This window comes from Xiphophorus couchianus, chromosome 24 (assembly GCF_001444195.1).
Source record: "Xiphophorus couchianus chromosome 24, X_couchianus-1.0, whole genome shotgun sequence".
Taxonomy (NCBI): domain Eukaryota; kingdom Metazoa; phylum Chordata; class Actinopteri; order Cyprinodontiformes; family Poeciliidae; genus Xiphophorus; species Xiphophorus couchianus.
In genome coordinates, this window is record NC_040251.1 from 12587390 (window position 1) to 12605713 (window position 18324).

General features: G+C 37.7%; 2 protein-coding genes across 3 annotated transcripts; one reads left to right on the forward strand and one right to left on the reverse strand.

Annotated features, from left to right (window-relative positions):
- Positions 1-732: 732 nt before the first annotated feature.
- On the forward strand, positions 733-9074 carry snpha (syntaphilin a). 2 transcript variants are annotated; one of them, XM_028011571.1, is made up of 5 exons: positions 733-1092; positions 3594-3713; positions 4042-4173; positions 4260-4409; positions 4843-9074. In XM_028011571.1, exons 2-5 carry the CDS (start codon positions 3670-3672, stop codon positions 6047-6049), a joined length of 1533 nt encoding a protein of 510 aa, XP_027867372.1. In that variant the 5' UTR covers positions 733-1092; positions 3594-3669; the 3' UTR covers positions 6050-9074. The 2 variants fall into 2 exon arrangements, with proteins under 2 accessions (XP_027867372.1, XP_027867373.1); XM_028011572.1 differs by lacking the exon at positions 733-1092 and having other exon boundaries at positions 2309-3713.
- A 1368-nt stretch (positions 9075-10442) lies between these two features.
- fkbp1aa (FKBP prolyl isomerase 1Aa) lies at positions 10443-17991 on the reverse strand. The gene is made up of 5 exons (XM_028011186.1): positions 17841-17991; positions 17688-17735; positions 17170-17282; positions 13837-14012; positions 10443-11519 (listed from the first exon to the last, which is right to left on the reverse strand). Exons 1-4 carry the CDS (start codon positions 17875-17877, stop codon positions 13881-13883), a joined length of 330 nt encoding a protein of 109 aa, XP_027866987.1. The 5' UTR covers positions 17878-17991; the 3' UTR covers positions 10443-11519; positions 13837-13880.
- Between the last annotated feature and the right edge of the window lie 333 nt (positions 17992-18324).

The following is an 18324-nucleotide window of genomic DNA, read 5'->3' on the forward strand; positions in this document are numbered from 1 at the left end:
GTTTTCTCAAGATTAACTTGACTCAAAAATTTAATTTGAGAAAAAAATGGGAAAAAGCATATATGTGGAAAACAAGAAATGAACTCGATATCTTGAGAAAAACATTGGAGACATTAATACTTTATCTAGAAAATACAGGAAATTAAGTGATTATATCAAGAAAAACTATTTGAAAGCTAAGTTGTCTCAAGAAAACCATTGAAAAATTAATTTTGACTCGAGAAAACCATTGTTAAATTAACTTGAGATAACGAGTTAATAATGAAAATTAACTCGTTATCTCCAGAAAACGTAAAATTAAGTCATTATCTTGAGAAATTAAGAAAAAGTATTTGTGGGTAATATGAAATTAACTCATTATCTCTAGATAACCAGTGGGGAATTAACTCCTCATCTTGAGAAAACCATCAGGAATTTAAGTCGTTATCGAGAGAAAATGGTTAAATTGTTATTAACAATCGTTAAGGAGTTATAAGGAGTTAATAATGGAAATTAAGTCGCTATCTTTAGAAACCCAGTGGGAATTTAACTCCTCATTTTGAGAAATGTATCAGGGATTTGAGTTGTTATTGCGAGGAAGTGGTTAGTTAATTAATTTCTAAAAAACCATTGTTATTAATAGTCATTAAGGAGTTAATAATAATGAAAATAAAGTCGCTATTTCTAGAAAACCATCGAGAGAAAAATGTGAAGCACGTCCACTCTCGGCTGCCGTAGATTGTGTAATTAATCTGTGTGTTTCACTCAATTAAATAAGCGATAAAACTATATTATTCTACTTTTTGAGCTCCTTCCTAATGTCTTTGTAGGCTGAGTGTTTTATCGGGTCTGTGTTGTGAGCAGCGGCTCCGCGTGTCTTGCGGGATGTTGCGGGTCTCCAGATGAGGCGGGATGAGTCCCTCCTGTCACTTTAAGAAGCAGCAATGCAGCAGCGGCTCTCGGCTCATTTCGTCTCGGTGCTTCATGGCTGCAGGATGGACTCTCATCAGCACCGCCAGCACCTCTTCTTCCTGCTGCCGCAGGGGACCATGAAGTCGGGCCGGAACCGAGGCAAATCTGCGGTGCCGAACCGGTTCTGTTCCACCAGCACAGGTAGAACCCGTCCGCTTCCGAGCTCCACCTTAACATCCATTGTATATAGGACACTGCTGAGTCTGGGTTCGTTTTTATTTACCAAGATGGAAAGTAAATTGTGGCGGCTTGAATCTCTCTTGTGCGGGGACTTTTGTTTTGTTTCTTATCGTTTTAATTGCTGTAAAATTATTCTCTGCGTGTGACAAACGAGGGATTCGCTGCTGACATTTTAATCGCTGCATCATTTGAAACTGAAGCGGTCTGGTTTCATCCTCCTCCACACTTACGTAAGGTGATTGCGTATTTCTCACCAGCTCTTCGCCACTTGTTGCGCAGAGCAGAGCCTCGTCCTAGAAAAGGAGGATGCAGGACGGGGAGGAGAAGCAGACTCTCCTCCTCCAAACCGGCTATTCATCAGGTTTCTGAAACTCTGCTGAGATCCGGCAAGTTCTGAGGAAAAATGGCGACATTTTGTGCTCGTTTCAGATAAATATTTCCCTTTAAGTTCATTGTTTACACGCTTAGTTTTACATAAATGTACGATATTTCTGGCTTGTTTTGAGTTATTCACAATAAAATAAATGTTTTTATAGAAGTAGCAGACGTGAAGTTATGCCTCATTTGCAGTTAAGGGAGAAATCCAAACCACTTTGTCCCTGGGAAAAAAAGTAAACATCTCTTAAAGTTAATAACTTTTGTCTGACATAAGCATTTCCAATAATGTTTAATGGAGAAATTTTCTGCCGAATTATTTTAATCCAGAACATTTGAGGGTTTCTGAGCCTGAAAGGACATCATGACACGCCAGGGGGAATTAAACCTGAACTAGGTCACTGAAAAACCTGCAGTTTCATTTATTTATTGAGCCATCCGGAGGAGAACCGGCTTTGTGTCGTCGTCCTGCTGGACAACCAAACTGTTCTTGAGTTTAAGGTAAAAAAAAAAGATTTCCATTCTTTGTTCCATTAATCTCAGCAAATCCTGTCGGTATGATGTTCTTTTTCTGAAAAGCAGAATGAAATAAAACAACCATACCACACATTCAGGTCTAAGAGAAATTTACAGTGTGAAGTTAACCTGGAAAACAACTACACTGCAAAAACACATAATCTTACCAAGTATTTTTGTCAAGTTCTGAGTGCAAATATCTTACTATGGTAGAAACAAGAAAAGAGAAAATTGCTTTCAGCAAAATATAGGAGCTTGTTCTAAGTCAATAATTCCTTAGTATTAATGAAAAAGTACTACTTCCATTTATAAGACATTTTCCCATGTTATAAGTGAAATAATCTGCCAGTGGAAGTAGTAATTAAAAGTTCTTTGTCTTAAGAGCAAGTGATGGGAATAACTGCGACTACTTTAAAACAAAGATGCATTTTAATGCATGGATAAAACTATAACAGAGTTGAAAAAATGCACTACCACCCCAAAATTCATTAAAATAGTCTTTCACACTTCTGAGTTAATAATTAGGACAATGATATGTTGTTTGCAACTTATATTGCTAATTTAATGCATATGTCCATGAAAGTTTGTTTCAATTATTGAGAAAGGAGGTTTATACAAGATTTTATTCTTCTTCCTGCTCTCTTTTTACTCGTATAGTAAGTATTGGGGGGGGAAAGTGTTTGAGAATTAATGATGAAATTTGTTAAATGAAGTTAAACTTTTTATTTAGGTCTGGACAATAATTCAATAATAATATATATACCCATGATTAATATCAACAGATGATATATCTGGTAGGATATTCAGTATATAGAAAATTCACTGAACTCTGATCCAGAGCCGCACAGCATTCTGGGAAATGAAGGCAGAGGAAAGACTTTAGCTGCTCAACCTCCCAAAGCCAGATAAGTTAGAGGGACCAACCAACTCACTCATTATTTGGTTACCTAGCAACGACCCTTTGGAGTAACTGACGCAGCAGCAGTTCAAGGTTCCGCCATTTTGCCTCATAACTGCTTTAAAAAAAAACAACAGTGTGGAGAGAAAGCTGTGGTTCAACAGGAAAGGTCACCTCAGACATTTAAAATAAAAAATATTCAATAATTGATACTGGATATGAAACACCCTTTATGTTTTCAGCCATATTGTTCAGCCCTAATTTTATTACACAACTCAAATCCTAATCCAAGAGAAGGTTAGCAGTAGCGGTGACCCATCAGTTTGTAGCAGTAACGATTAAAAGCAAGTAAATGTCTCTGCCAACCTCCAGTAGTCAGACTGTCGTGTTGTTCTCCTGTCTGTGTTCGTTGAATCATGTTTATTTTCAGCTCTGTCGCAGAAGGACAGCACAGGCTGTGAACTCACTGGTCCTCTTTGTGTCCTCGCAGAAAGAAGGCTTTATTTCCTGCTAATATCTTTCATAAGGGGTCAGACTGCTGTCACTGGGTTACAGTGAATATTTACACAGAGCAGATCATTTAGGGCAGAACTCGTCCTCTTTTGGGATTCATCTGGCTGGATTTGAGCCTGTTTCTGATTATGTAATGTACTTATTTTGCTGCCTGCTGCAGTCATTACAGACTGGCTGTGAGGGCTCCCAGCTGTTAGCAACAGCAGAGACGACCTCGGATTTGCTTTTCACGCCAAATGTCTCTCACTCCGAGTCGGAAGTCGTCCTCCATTCAGCGCAGGTAATATTCTAAGTTTTAAGTCTCACTCAGCTGTAACTTTAAAGGGAACACATGCAACATTTTTAACTTAACATGTTTTTATACTTTCATTTGGGTTTCAACTGCTACTAAAAACAACTCAAACACTTGACAAAAAAGAAAAGAAAACACGCAGCCATTTTTTGGCAATAAATTAATGTTTTCTATGTCAGGAAAATGAGCCATTTCAAAAACCTCCCGACTGTTAATGCTGCGTTCCAGTTACTTGTTCAGTTTGTAGTTGCAGGCAATCCATGTAACATTGATTTCACCTATGAGGCTTTGGAGTAAAGTCTATTTTCCCCTTAAGGCGCTCAGTTGGAACGAGTGGCGGCAGCAGAGGATGTTCCCATAGCGACATGTCCAGTACTTACACCTATCCCGGCCGGATGAGGGGTTCTGATGGCAACCCCACAGCCCGGACCAATCCCAGCACGCCCAGGTGGGGTTACTGTTCGACCGCACGAGCAGAACAAAGGTTTCCGGTTGGTGTGTTAATGAGGTGTTCGCCTGTTTGTGTCAATTCAGGCGCCAGACGAAGCACACGGCCTGCATCAACAACCATGGGATCAAAGTCCCGGCGCCGGAGCAGTACCTGACCCCGCTGCAGCAGAAGGAGGTCTGCATCAGACACCTGAGGGCCCGGCTGAGGGAGAACGTGGAGCGACTGCAGCACAGGTCCACCAGCCATCCAACCAATCATCCATCCAACCATCCATTCATCCATCCAACCAATCAAACCAGCCATCCAACCAACAAACCAACCAGCCATCCATCCAACCAATCAAACCAGCCATCCAACCAACAAACCAACCAGTCATCCAACCTTCAATCTACTAATCCATCCTTCTTTACTTCCATCAGTCCATTAATACATCCATCCACCCGTCTGTCCAACCAACTGCCCATCGATAATCCCACCCATCCGTCTACTAGTCCATCCAGACATCCATCCATTAATCAAGCTATTTTTCCATTTTCTGTACATGCTATCCATCCATCTATTTACCATCCAATTACTCATCCATCTGCTCACCTACTCTAATCAAACCATCCATCCATTTTTCATTCATCCATCCACTGTAATAATCCTTCTCTTATTATTTTCCAGGGACTATGAAATAGAAGAGTTGAGGACCCAACTGAACAAGATGCAAGAAGACTGGATAAAGGAGGAGTGCCACCGCCTGGAGACCCAGTTAGCTCTGAAGGAGGCCCGTAAGGAGATCCAGCACCTGCATGAAATGGTGGAGACGGTCAAATCCAACATCGGCGTCCATGATCAAGACCCTCATGATTATAAACCATACTCAGGGCCGCAGGCAGTTCGGCCTGGAGGAAAGTCCAGGTCCTGTGGTTGTTCCCCCGCCAGCACCTTGACCCGTGGTACCACCTTCACCCGCCGGAGCACAGAGGCTCTGCAACTGGACCGCAACGCTCCAGAACCGAGCGGGGCGCCTCGCTCCGCGGGACAAACCCACCTGCTGCTGGAGGCGGCGCTCCTGTCCGAGCAGCTGCCTCACCAGGCCCACCACCTCCGGCCTGGACCGGCCGTCTCCCGCTCGGCCACCTGTGAGCGTCTGTGCAGCGGCGGCGCCGTGCTGCCCATGTCCCACTCCTGCCACTCCCTCAGCAGCAGCTGCAGGTGCGGCGGACACGCCTACCTCCCGCATCATCACCTGTTCCTTCACTTACCTCAAGAAGAGCCGCCGCTTTCAGCAGCAGCACCAGCCGCTGTCCCAGTCCCGGTCCTGGAGAAGAAACCGGAGGTCCGGTCTCAGGGCTGCAGCCCCACCATGACCTGGTTGAGCGAGGAGAGCAGCGCTGAACAGCTGAGCGTCATTTCCATAGGGAAACCAGAACTCACCCCTTCGGATCCACGGTCCATGTCAACATCTTTACCTCTGCTGTCTCCTCCAGGTCTCCCTCCCACTGCTGCCGACAAACCCAAGGACGTCAGAAAGGTGCTGGCAGGGCCCCACACCTGCCAGCCCAAGCCAGTAGAGCCACTTCCTGTTAGACAGGAAGCTACTGTACTGGAGTTTGACGAGGACGAAGCAGAGGGAAGTGAGGACAGGCGTTCCCCTGAGTTGTCGCACTGGAGCCGCTACTTCCTGGTAGACCTTCTGGCTCTGGCGATGCCGGTGGTTCCCACCATGGCGTGGCTGTGCCGGGGGGCGCCGCAGGAAGCCGTGCCTGCCTACCACATCGGCTCCCTGCTGAGAGGCTGCTGTGCTGTGGCCCTCCACTCGCTTCGGCGGCAGGGCGCAGGCCGGGGCAGGCCGACCGCCGACATGAACGGGACAACTTCAGTCTGACTCTTCAAGCCCACTTTTAGATTAACGGGAATCTATTATGCCAAATCCACATTTTTACGCTTCCATTTGGGTTTCAACTGCTTCTAAGAACAACCCAAGCAATTAAAAAAAAAGAACACCCAGCTGCTTGACAATAAGGCTACGTTCATATTGCAGCCCGAAGTGACCCAGTTCCGATTTTTTGTCAAATTGGATTTTTTTTGCCGTGGTCGTTCACACTTCCAAATAAATGCGACCTGTATGTGATCTCCAGCGTGAACTGCAAACGACCAGAAAGTCTCTCACATGCACAATAGAGGGCGCAATAACGGCACACATAGAGAGCGGGCTCGGTGTTTTGCCGACCGCCATAAAGAAGAAGTGCTCAGTGTTGGCGGAAACAAACATGGATGCTAACGGTGGAGCACAGCTTACGATTTTGAAGTAGTTGTCCGACCGGAAGCAGCATATTAACAACATAATCCTCATTATCGTCCACCATGGTTGCTGTTTTTCTTCCCGCTTGGGCGTATCTGGACGCAGAATGGTGACGTTGGTCGGGTATCAATGACGTTCAAGTCGGTTGGATGCGACCTGGAGGTTAAGGTGACATTAAAAAAAATCTGTCGTTCAGGCTGCCATGAAAATATCAGATACAGGTTGCCTTACATAAAAAATAAATAAAAATCGGAATTGGGTCACTCCGGGCTGCAGTGTGAATGCAGCCTAAGTTAACACTTTTAGCGTTTAGAAAACCGTTTCAAAAACCTTCCGTTGCTTAGCAACTCCAGCCCGTTACCTAGCAACCCAGTCAAAGTTCTAGCACATGGCTACTGGAAAAGACAAGTGTTTTGTTACTGACTTACCAGAAAAGATGTTTGTATCATGTTTGGAGACGGTTGTATAATGTCTGTTTGCAGCCATTTTCAAGTGCGAGTGTAAACATTGAGTTGGGGGCGTGGCCAGCAGCAGCTTGTTTGGATTTAAAGTGACAGGAGGCCCTAAAACTGAATAATTATGTGCAAAAATGTAATGAACATTTTTTGTATTGTCCATAGATCTATACTAACATGTTCAAGGAAGCATAATGGGTCACCTTTGACACCACCAGTCTAACCATCTACAGATCAACTCAGACTTTTAAATCCCAGTTCATGTTGGATTCCTCCTCCTTTAGGAATTTTATATAATCAAATAATTGCGCTTGTAATTCTGTCAGCCGGTTAGTGACTTAGAAAAACAAGAATTAGCTGAAATTGTTTAATTTCTCATATATCCCCTCTGCTTTTGCAATATTAGAGTGTTATTGAAAAGTTTAATCAGTTTTTCAGTTCAAAAAGGGAATCTCATCACACAGAATTACATTTTTAGGTTGGTTTTTTTTTTCAGATGATGTTTATTATTTTATGGCTTACAGCAAATGAAAACCCAAAATTCAGCTTCTCAATATTACATTCGGGATTTATGTTATGACCCACACCAGAGGTTTGCACCATTAACAAATGAAAACCCATTTTGCCCTCAGTCCTGCTAAATAAAGCTTTAGAGCCTTAAATATTAACGTTTTGAAAAAAGACAACTTCAATTTTTTTTTATAAATACTTATAATAGGAGATTTGTTGTACGTTTTAAAGAAGCACAATTTTATTTATAGTTTTAGATTTTTAAACAAATTAAAATGTGACAATCTTTGCAAAACGATGAATAGATGTAAAGAATATAAACAGCTGCTTTAGTGTCATTTTGTTGTGCAAGTTCAATACAATTATTCTATAGAAAATTTGGAAAAACTACTGAAACATGCATTTGTTATTATATTTGATCATTTTTAGCTAAAGTATCAAAGAGCCACTTGTGTCTCCGCAGAGAATCATCAACACCGTTCACAGTGAGGAAAAGTCACAAAGATTAATTGCAAAAGGAGCCGTTCAGAGTTTTGTATCCATGCATATTATTAGAAAGTTCAGTGGAAGAAAAACATGAACAAGTATAATCTTAAATCTAGCTTGAAAATTTTTTTTGCTTGTTTTTGTCAGATTTGATTATATTTGTTTTAGTTAATTCTTCATTCTGTTGATCACTTTCTTTATGGAGATGCTGACTCCAGTTTCCAGCAGGATTTTGTACCTGTTCACTCTGCTAAAGGTACATTTCTGTATATATATATATAAAAAAAAAAAACATTCTCTATTGTTTATATTTAATATTCAAAATTTTATGAGAAACTGAATCTTAGATTGCCGTTTTCTCCGAGTTATAGTCATCAAAACAAACAATACATTCCTAAAATATATAATTTTCCTTAAGTGAGTTTTAAACTGATATAAACTTTTCAAGGATATTGTGATTTATAGATAGCTGTAAGTTTAACACACTGTATGTAAAGCACAGATTGTTTCGGACCCTGCATTGGTTTTGGTGACCAACTTTCAGGGCAAAGATGTACAGTTTATACAATAAAAAAAAATCTTAAGTTAAACACTTCTCTTTTTGTATCAAGAAGATTTTAAAACAACTTCAAGGAAATGTTATCAGTGTTTGAGTGCAACAAAAACCAGAAATTCATCTTAGTTTTATAAAGTTAAATCTAATGTTTTAAAGCATTTTTACACCTGTTTGCTGCAGGTTTCTTGCTATATATGCTTGCTACAGACGGTGTATGAAGGCCATTGTAGATAAAAAACGAGTACATTTCCACCAAAAAACTCAGAAATTCTGAGATTAATAGTAATTTGTGTTTTCATTATCTGTAAGCCATAATCATCAAAATTACAATGAAAAAGGCTTAAATATTTCAGTGTGTAATGAATCTATGGGTTCCACTTTTTGAAATGAGTCAAAAAGGATTTCACTTTTTCACAATATTCTAATATTTTGCGATGAACCTTTATAAAGGTTTAACACTCTGTCATCAATGTACAATAATTCAGTCCAGGTTTGACCAGTCTATTGCAGCTCTTACGCTTCTCTCAACAGCTATAAAAATCTTTCAAAATGCTCTTTCTGTGTTTAAAAACGTAGAATAAAGTATTTTATGAACCTTAAACTGTGTTATAAATAATTTATTTTCTAGAGATGAAGAATAAAATGGAGTCTGGAGTTTTAAAACGGTGAAACAGCGTCTTACCAAATGCAATAAGATAGGGGGCGCACTTTCCCCGAGAGCCAGGATATAAAGCCACAAGAAACAGGTAACTTTGTTTCCTGAAGTTGCCTGCGTTTTCAATGTTTAGCTCTTTTGAGTTCCTGAAACTGAAATCAAACTTTTGTCAAACTATTTATTATAGCTAGTAAAGGTATTTTTAAGAGATTCGACCAAACACACAATAACTTCACACTTGAAGAAAATGCTACATTTTCTGAATATTGTAACAAATATTTTCCATGACTGCCATGTCATCACCCACCTAATACGCCAGGCATATGGAGCTAAATTGGCACCATAAAGTTTGTTCAATATTTTTTAAACCGAAAAAAAAGTTTTGAAACTAAAAGAAAAGTTGAGACCTAAATAAAATTAAACATTGAAGTTAAAATGATTTTTAAACTGAGAGAAAAATGTAAAGAAAAAAAATTACAACTGGAAAAAAAAATTGGAACCCCATAAATAATTTTGAAACTGGAAAAAAAAAGTTTTGAAATCGTAGATTTTTGAAAGTTAAAAGAAAATAATTTCTTTCTAGATTCATCCCCCCCCCCTCCATTTTAGTTTTTATTTTCTTTTTAGCTTTCTGGCCCCAATTTAGTTCCATACAAAATCTGTCCAACAGACCACATATTTACCATGTGGAGTTACTTGAAATATTTTGTTATACAAATAAATATACAGCCACATAATCCATTGCAATTGTTATTGCAAATTCCGTAGTAATAATTGAGTTTTTATATGTGCAGCTCTAATTGGGAAAGTACATTTTTCTGCTTTAAGATTTAAAACCGGATCTGTCAAATCTTGTATGTTGTGTCGACACCATTTCAGCCTTTTAAGAGCAAAGTAGCCTAATAAACTGGACTTTTTAATAAAATCACCCAAAATCTTAAAAAAGAGAGAGAGAAGAAACCACGAGTGTTCATAAAAAAAAAAAACTTTGAATAGTGCAAGAAAATATTGCTCCTGAAGAGTAAAATACTTCAGAGTTAAAATCTTTAAAAAGTCATTTACATATTACAAATCTCACAAAAGAGCTGTCATTTTTAGGCAATTATTCAATGCTATATATATTTGTAATTAAGAGATATGCAGAAGACAAATATTCTAACTTTACCGGTTTCTATATTTTTTGATAATCACAAAGAAGGAAATGTTGAAAATTGTTTCTGTCCCTACAAGAAATCAAAGCAACAAAAACTTAAGGTGAGATTTAGTAGCAGCATGAAAGTTTCAGTGTTCAGGAATGTGCAATCCATGAGACGGTTTGAGCAGTCTGAGAACATTTTATTGCAAAATATGGTTTGTTTATGGTTCACTTAATATTGCAGTCGTCCAACTTTTGTATCCAAAGCAAAACAAAAAATTCAATATTCACAAATGTGCTTCAACACTGCTGCCCATAAGGTTGGAATACATTTTTATTTATCTGTTTTTGTGTAAATATGTGATTTATGATTATTTTTCAAAATGTTGATCAAACTCTTAGAAATGCACCAGACTGATATTAATAATAAAAAGTAAATTGTCTAAAAAAACTAAAATGTTTCCGTCTTTATGGGCATCGGCGTGTATTTGAGATTTAAAATGGCACATTAATCACCCTGTTTCCTTTTGGTAAATAAGAAGCTTGTTTCCTTTATTTCATGTTTGTTTTTACTGTGCTGTAACACCATTAAATAACATTTCATAAATGAGGAAAAGCAAAGCAGTGTGATAAAACTGTGCACAAGAAAGCATTCCTTTGGGTAAAATGACTCCTTAAGATCCTCGGAAAAAGCAACAGAAGCAGGCCTAACCGTTTTTTTTATTATTGTAAACATTACACAAATTTAGTCACTTTGAAAATTATGCAAAAAAAATCACATCTGCTAAGACCTGCAGGTTATTAATGAAAACAATCTGACTTCTTTTTATTGTTTTTGTTTTTTTTCTATTAAACCCACATTGGAAACGTTCTGAACTTCTAATTTTTCCCCACTAGTCATGATTCTTAAAACCTTATTATAGTCATGTCTGCTCATCACCGGCTATCCAAACAACGTAAGAACCACAGGAATGATGACACTTACCTGAAACATGGTCCTGATAGCAAATATAGCCAAAAATGTCAAAATTAAGCCAAAGGTTAAACAAAACGTCTAAATATATACCAGTAACAGAGCAAAATACATGGGATGGGCTGACCTATGACTTAAAGTCTAACTTAGACAGTAAAAATGAATCAAGTTTTAAAGCAAGTGAGATTATTCTGCATGAATCTGAAATGGCAAACGACAAGTGATGCAGGTCCTATGCAGGAATCATCGTTATTCCCTCCATGTTCCCAGGACAGGAGTCAACCTGCGACAGGAAAAACACGATACGGTTCAGGAGGAGAGGCACCAAAGCTCAATAAGATATCATCTCAAACTCTGAGGGGAATGAAAAGTTAAATGGGATCCAAAATAATGTGAAAATGAGACGATTCCACATTAGAACCACCAGAGGGGGTAAATCTGAGCTCCATTCAGAGAAGCATTGACTTTCTTTCAAAAACAACATGCATTCGTCACCGATACTGTCCTGCCTGAGATGCCAATGTGTTGTGTCTTTATTCATTTAATTTAAAACACCAATCAAAACAAATTAACTTTACGACTGCTTTGGTTCACTGCAAAACTACAACATCTTGCCAAGTATTTTTGGTCTAATTTCTAGTGCAAAAATCTTAGTAAACTTGAAATAAGACAAAACTAACTCACAACTAACTTTTTAGCAATAGAGAGTTTTCTAAAGTTAATTATTCCTTAATATTGATGAAAAAATATCACATCCACAAGCAGTTTATTTAACTTGTAGTGAGACATTTTTTACATGTTATAAATTAATTCATCTGCCAGTACAATTAGTACTTTTTCACCAATTTTAAGGAATTACTTACTTAAAACAAGCTTCTTTATCTTACTGAAAAGCCACTTTTAAGTTAATTTGTCTTATTTAAAGTAAACTAGGATATTTACACTAGCAACTCAACCAAAAATACTTGGTAAGATTTTGTAATTTTGCAGTGTTACATTCATATTATATTCACCTTCAGCGATGGACATGCTAGCAGCCGGCTAGTTTGTTCATGTCTGCACAATGCACACCACCATACCACGGTTTTTTGGTATTTTGCTTTCTTTATTCTTTTTGTATGTCGTAATAAAAAAAAGTATACTAGTTAAAGAGAATAAAAATAAATGAAGGTAATAGAGTTTAACAGCATTTTGCAAGACTATTTTCGGAAGAAATAAATAAAATAATAATAATAAAAAAATAAAGTAGATGTATGTTCCCTTATAATAATGAACCGTAATAAATGTGTGTTTCCCATAAATACATGGCACAGTCTGCTTAATCTTATAAAAGATGTAATTATTATAAAAAATATATAATAAAAAAAAGGGGGGTTTTATTCATTTATCTTTTTTTTTTGTCCGTGATGAGTCCACAACGCATTGACGGACGCTACTAGCTAACAGTTAGGTGAGTCCAATACACAATTTTTTAGTTATCACTTAACTAAATTATGACAATTATATCACTGTCTAGGAAAATAGGTGACCTCATAACAAGTAGTATTTTAATTAGTGTGAATAAATGTGTTACATTTTGTTGATGTACAGTTTAAGAATAATCTGGAAGCATTTCTTCAGTGCATGCGCTAATGAACCAAAAGTACAGATCGTGCTTCCGGAACATATCGGCAGTTACAGTCCCCAATGATGTCACATAGCAACCACCCTCTGCCTTAGCAACAAGAATTCTGATTTTGATTTTCGTTGCATTCAAAGTCTGCATTTTTAATATTTTCTTTATAACAGCTGAAAATACGGTCGGGCGATATGGCTTCAAAATAAGAGCTCTGATTTTTTTTTCATGTCAGATCCAGTTTTCATAAAAAAAATTTCTCCTCGATTTCTTTAAAATTACAGGAAATATTTTCAAAAAGTGATTTTCATTTGTTTTACGAGTTGTATGATGGAGTATTAGGGTTTGGCTACAAGATTATTTTGTGTGAAAATGGTATGGTTGTAATTTAAGCAGAAAAAAAGTCTTAAAATTACGAGGAAAAGTCGTTTTAACAGGAAAAAAGCTTGGAGTTAACGGGACCCAACATGAACAGTTCAGTTTGCATGATTGCGTCAAAAAATCCTCCTACTTATAATAATTTGTTGCAGATATGATAAAAAGTATTTTAATAAATATTAAGTCCAAAGTATAACTTTGGAAGGTGATCAACATTGCTCAATTAATGCATTATTTTTTGTTTTATAAATATTATGACTTTATTCTCATGATTTAAAAAATGTTGCCTGCCCCTAATACTGAGTTGTAGAGTTGACCTGAATTCAAAGTCCAAATAAACAGAAGCTGTACAGCAGCCTTGTCAAACAAGATGGCTGCCGTGTGTGCTGACACTCTTAACTTTGAAAACCTACGAAGCGCATTGGTGAAAAATATTTTGATTTTCCAAAGTTGAGAATCAGTTGAATTAGAATTTTGTGAATAGAACATATGCAAAAAAATTTTTTTTTAAAGATCTACACACCTCCGGGTCATTTAAAGCTACAAACTGGATGTATCACTGTAATCTAAATATAATTTCTCAAATAATTAGTTATTTCCAACTCACCCTAACCATCTGAGTGGAAATAAACAAAGCTGAGTGCACAAGTTTCAAGCTTCCAGCCCAAGCAGCTCCACGTCGAAGGTCAGAGTGGCATTTGGTGGGATGACCCCTGGGTGACCTTTGCTGCCATAGGCAAAGTCTGGCGAGCAGATAAGCTTCGCCCGCTGACCTACGCTCATCTGTGGACAAAATGGACACAGATCGAAAAACTTCATGCCGAGTCTAAAACAGACCAATATATACATCTGAACCAAACTGTTAATTATGATGCAGCCATTTCCCCAGAAAGCCAGAACAATGGCTGAAATGTAAACAAGTTACTGAATAAAACGCTGCAGTTCTGAATCCAAAAATAGATTTTAGGTTTTTCGTCTCATTTGTGGTGTTTATTTTTTCACAATCATGTATAAAACTGTGTAAAAGTAAAGGTAAAGAACGACTGCTGTTCATAAATGCAATCTCTTTCTTTTGAACAATTAATTGTAATCAATTAATTAATGAAATAATTGTCAACTAATTTCAAAACTGATTGTTAACTGGAGTATAGAATCTAAAAAAGGAAAGTTGCTGATAGAACACCACACTTAAGCTAAAATTGTACAAAAAATACACAATTTTACATTTAAGAATAAAAATTTGAAAAACTTTATTTGTAAATACGCTCTACCCAAAACTCCAACCAGAAAAGTTGTAAAAATAAATTCCTTTCCAGCACATTTTGCTATCTGATTATTAATTGGTTAATCCAAAAAATATTCAACAATCAGTGCAGCAGAAAAGGCCAAGCTTTTCACATGTTGATTTTTTGCATCTTTGCAAAAAATTATCAACCGTTCACTAACAGAACGCTGTTACTGCATTTTTAGGCAATTAAATTGTTATTTTCTTACTTTATAAAGGACTTTAATTACTCAATCACATATTAGCATATTTCTAATGCTTAAAAAAGGCTTACATAAAAAATCTGCATCTTGTAACAGTTAATCATCAGAATAATCGATAATTAAATCATTGTTAATTGCATCTCTGCAATCTTTCCTGACAACATTTTCTTCTTCTTTCACTTAAATGTGTACATTTAATGCTTTTAATTTCTGAAACAGATGAAAGTTTCCATGGCACATCGTTCAAATCACAGCCTTTCATTCGTGTTGCTCTGCTCTCTACTTCCTACTGCACAGCATTGACTCATCGAAAGTCGCAAGAGCGAAATGTTCCTGCGTCTCCAAGCAGACTGAAGAAAAAAAAGCTAATTTCTCCGTTTGGTGCTAAAAACTCCTGACAGTTACACACACACACTTTTTAATCACACAGATCTCAAACTCAAGCCCCAGGCGCCGAATCTGGCCCACCATCGCTTTTAATGTGGCCCATAAACACCAGAGGGACACGCAAATAGAACCTTAAAGATACCAGTTGTGTGATTTAATATTATTTAGTTGATAAAATCAAAGCTGTTTTTGACCAGTCCCTCCACTTTTTTGTGATTCCATGATTGTGGAAATTTATGCAAGTTTGTTGTAAATTTTCTGCAAGAATTTTCAAGAACATTGAACATCACCAGATTATAGTCTATGATAGAGGTGAAGAACGACAACAAGTCAAAGTTACAGTGTAAATATTGCAGAATTTCTTGCAAATACTTCTAAATTAGCTCCACAAAATCAGTAATTTTGATTGCAAAAAGTCACACAAACAATCAAAATCCTGGAGGGACTGATCAATGTGAATTGTTCAATATCATTTGACCATAAGTATTTTTCTACCATTTTATTTTAACAGTTTATTGATGGGTTTTATCAAAACATTCTGACCCAACCGGCCCTTTGAGAACATTCATAATCTTGACATGAATCAAAATTATTTTGATAAAATTCAAAATGAGTTTGAAATCCCTGATATAGATGATATTAGGACTGAGCAGCAAATCAGTAGCGATATATTTTGCAATAGACACATGATTAATATCGTTAGAGTCTTTAATAATTTCACTGAAATCTGATCCAGAACCGCACAGCATGCTGGGAAATGGCGGCAGATGAAGCAAGAGTACACAGCTACAGAATATGGATGAAATACCATTTCATTCCTGTCATATCTTTAACCAGGGTGTTTTATGTTTATTTCCGTAGACATGTATAATTATTTTCAGAAAATCAAGTTGGAAAATAGCACACTCACACCTAAAGACAATTTAGTAATTATCTTACTAGTCATGTTTTTGGCTGTGGGAGGAAGCTCAGTGAAAACCCACACATGCAGAGGAAAAACATTAAATGAACGTCTTGTGACAGAGCATTCTAGCTACCAACTAAAAACCGCTGTGCAGCCCATTATAGAGATTAATGTTAATAAAAATGTGTAAACTCCATGTATTGTTTAATGCAATAATTTTATATTCATTAAAAACGGTTTTGCACTTTACTCTATTTTACAGTGACTTATGGGCTCAAACGGCAAAACACGGTACAAAAACCAACTAAAAAACACAAACAAAGAAATATAATTAAATGCAACAGAAAACGGCTGTTTATGAAGAGGAAATGCTACAAATGGAAAAAACAGCAGCAAGCCTGGAAAGTCGCTCCACAAAAACACAAGTGCTCCAGACCAATAGGGGTAGTCTGAAGTAAATATATCACCTTCATAAATAAATACATAAATATGCTACTACAATGTAATTTTAGAGGTTGTGTTTTTTTTTTTTTTTTACTTATTGTTTATTAGAAAAGCCATGCATAGTGTACAAAACAAATAAAGGCGGTACATTTGACAATGTTACTGTCTTCAGAAGCGAGTAAATTTTGTAACTAAGAGGGAAAAAAAACATTTAAAAAAAATTCAAAACAGCAAACTTAAGAAACTGTCTGCCTGTTTGAAAAAGACATGAACTTTTTTTCTTCTGGGTATCCTGTTAAATAATGTCATCCCGTCTTTACTGATTGTCTGGTTACATATGATTTGGTGATCGACTCCCCCTGGTGGCCTGGAAGACTTACGTTATGTACCGTTTTACACTTGCTTATATTTATTTCCTATTCAGGGCATTTATTATTTTGCCTCCATTTCCGTGTTGCTGCATTTTTCGTTAGCAGCGTGTTTCTGTTTGTCTCATTCATGTGCAACGCATTTCGCCGATTGTACCTGTCGGCCACCGTACCGTTTAGAAACTTTTGACACATATGAAATATGACAGATTATGACCTCTAATCAAACCAAAACAAGAGTAAACAAGCCTCTTATTGTAATTAAAGTAAACAAACCGATTAAACATCCTGAAAGTGTACCAATTATGATCATTACAGATTTTATCAGCTGTTCTGGAGGGTTTCTCACCTGAGCTACTCCCTCTTCCCATCCTCGGATTACCTCCTGATGTCCAATCTTGAACTTAAAAGGCTTCCCTCTGGACCTCGAGGAGTCGAAAACTTTCCCATCGTCCAGGGTTCCTGGACAGAAACAGACCCGGTGACCAGTTTGTAGTTTTTATTCAGCCTCAGCTGTCAAGAAGTCACCGTTAGCTAGCGCTACCTGGCTAACCTCAAAGCTTGCACCCTTTAGCTAACGGTTCAACTAAATAACCCTCCAAAGACAAAGCATCTCCTTCTATAAAAATTGGAATCTGATGGAAGGTTGGAGAGTAAAAACGTGTTTTAACCCAAACGTAGCTTATTTTGGCTGCAGGAAATATGTTAGCTTCCATGCTAACAGATAGCCAGCGGCTAGGTCCAAGAACGTTTCGACTTGTTCGGACCTTTTTACGAACTTTGAAACCCTTAAGGACTTAATACACGAAGTTAACCTCAAACATGAAACACGCTGCGTCTCAATCTGTGAGCATTTTCCCCACTCACCAACATAGTGCACCACGACGCGCTGTCCCTTCTTCGGGAATGTCCGTCCTAAAAATAAAAAACAATAAATAAAGGTGGGGAAGGTGGGGTTCCCTTCTGAACTGTACAGCCCAAATGAATGAAACAGCGAACTAAAACAAGTATTATCCTCACCGTCTCCAGGAGTTATTGTCTCAATTTCTACCCCCATTTTCGCGTTACTGTATCCTTTCAGTCGACCACCGCTGAGGACTGGGAGCGGAAGGAGGAGGCGTTGCGGGGTGGGAACGGATAGGAGCGGAATGCACCAAGTGCTGATGATAGCTGGACTATCAATATACCTACAGGGCCGGTCCGAGTCTTTCTGGGGCCCGAAGCAGATTTTAATAACCCCTCTACTAACATGCTTTATCATTCCTAAGTTACTCTATGTGTGTAACGTACCGAATATCCTAAGCATAATATGAAATTAGCTTACATCAGAACATAACTAAACATTTGAGGGTTTTAGCTACACAATATTTAAACCATGTAATTATTTAACATCATAAAAATATGTTGCGCCATTATCAATACACATTTTATCATCTCTGTTACAACTTATCTTCCATCTTTTTGTTAAGCTGCCTTTGCTAATAGTATACCCGGAAGTTGTCCC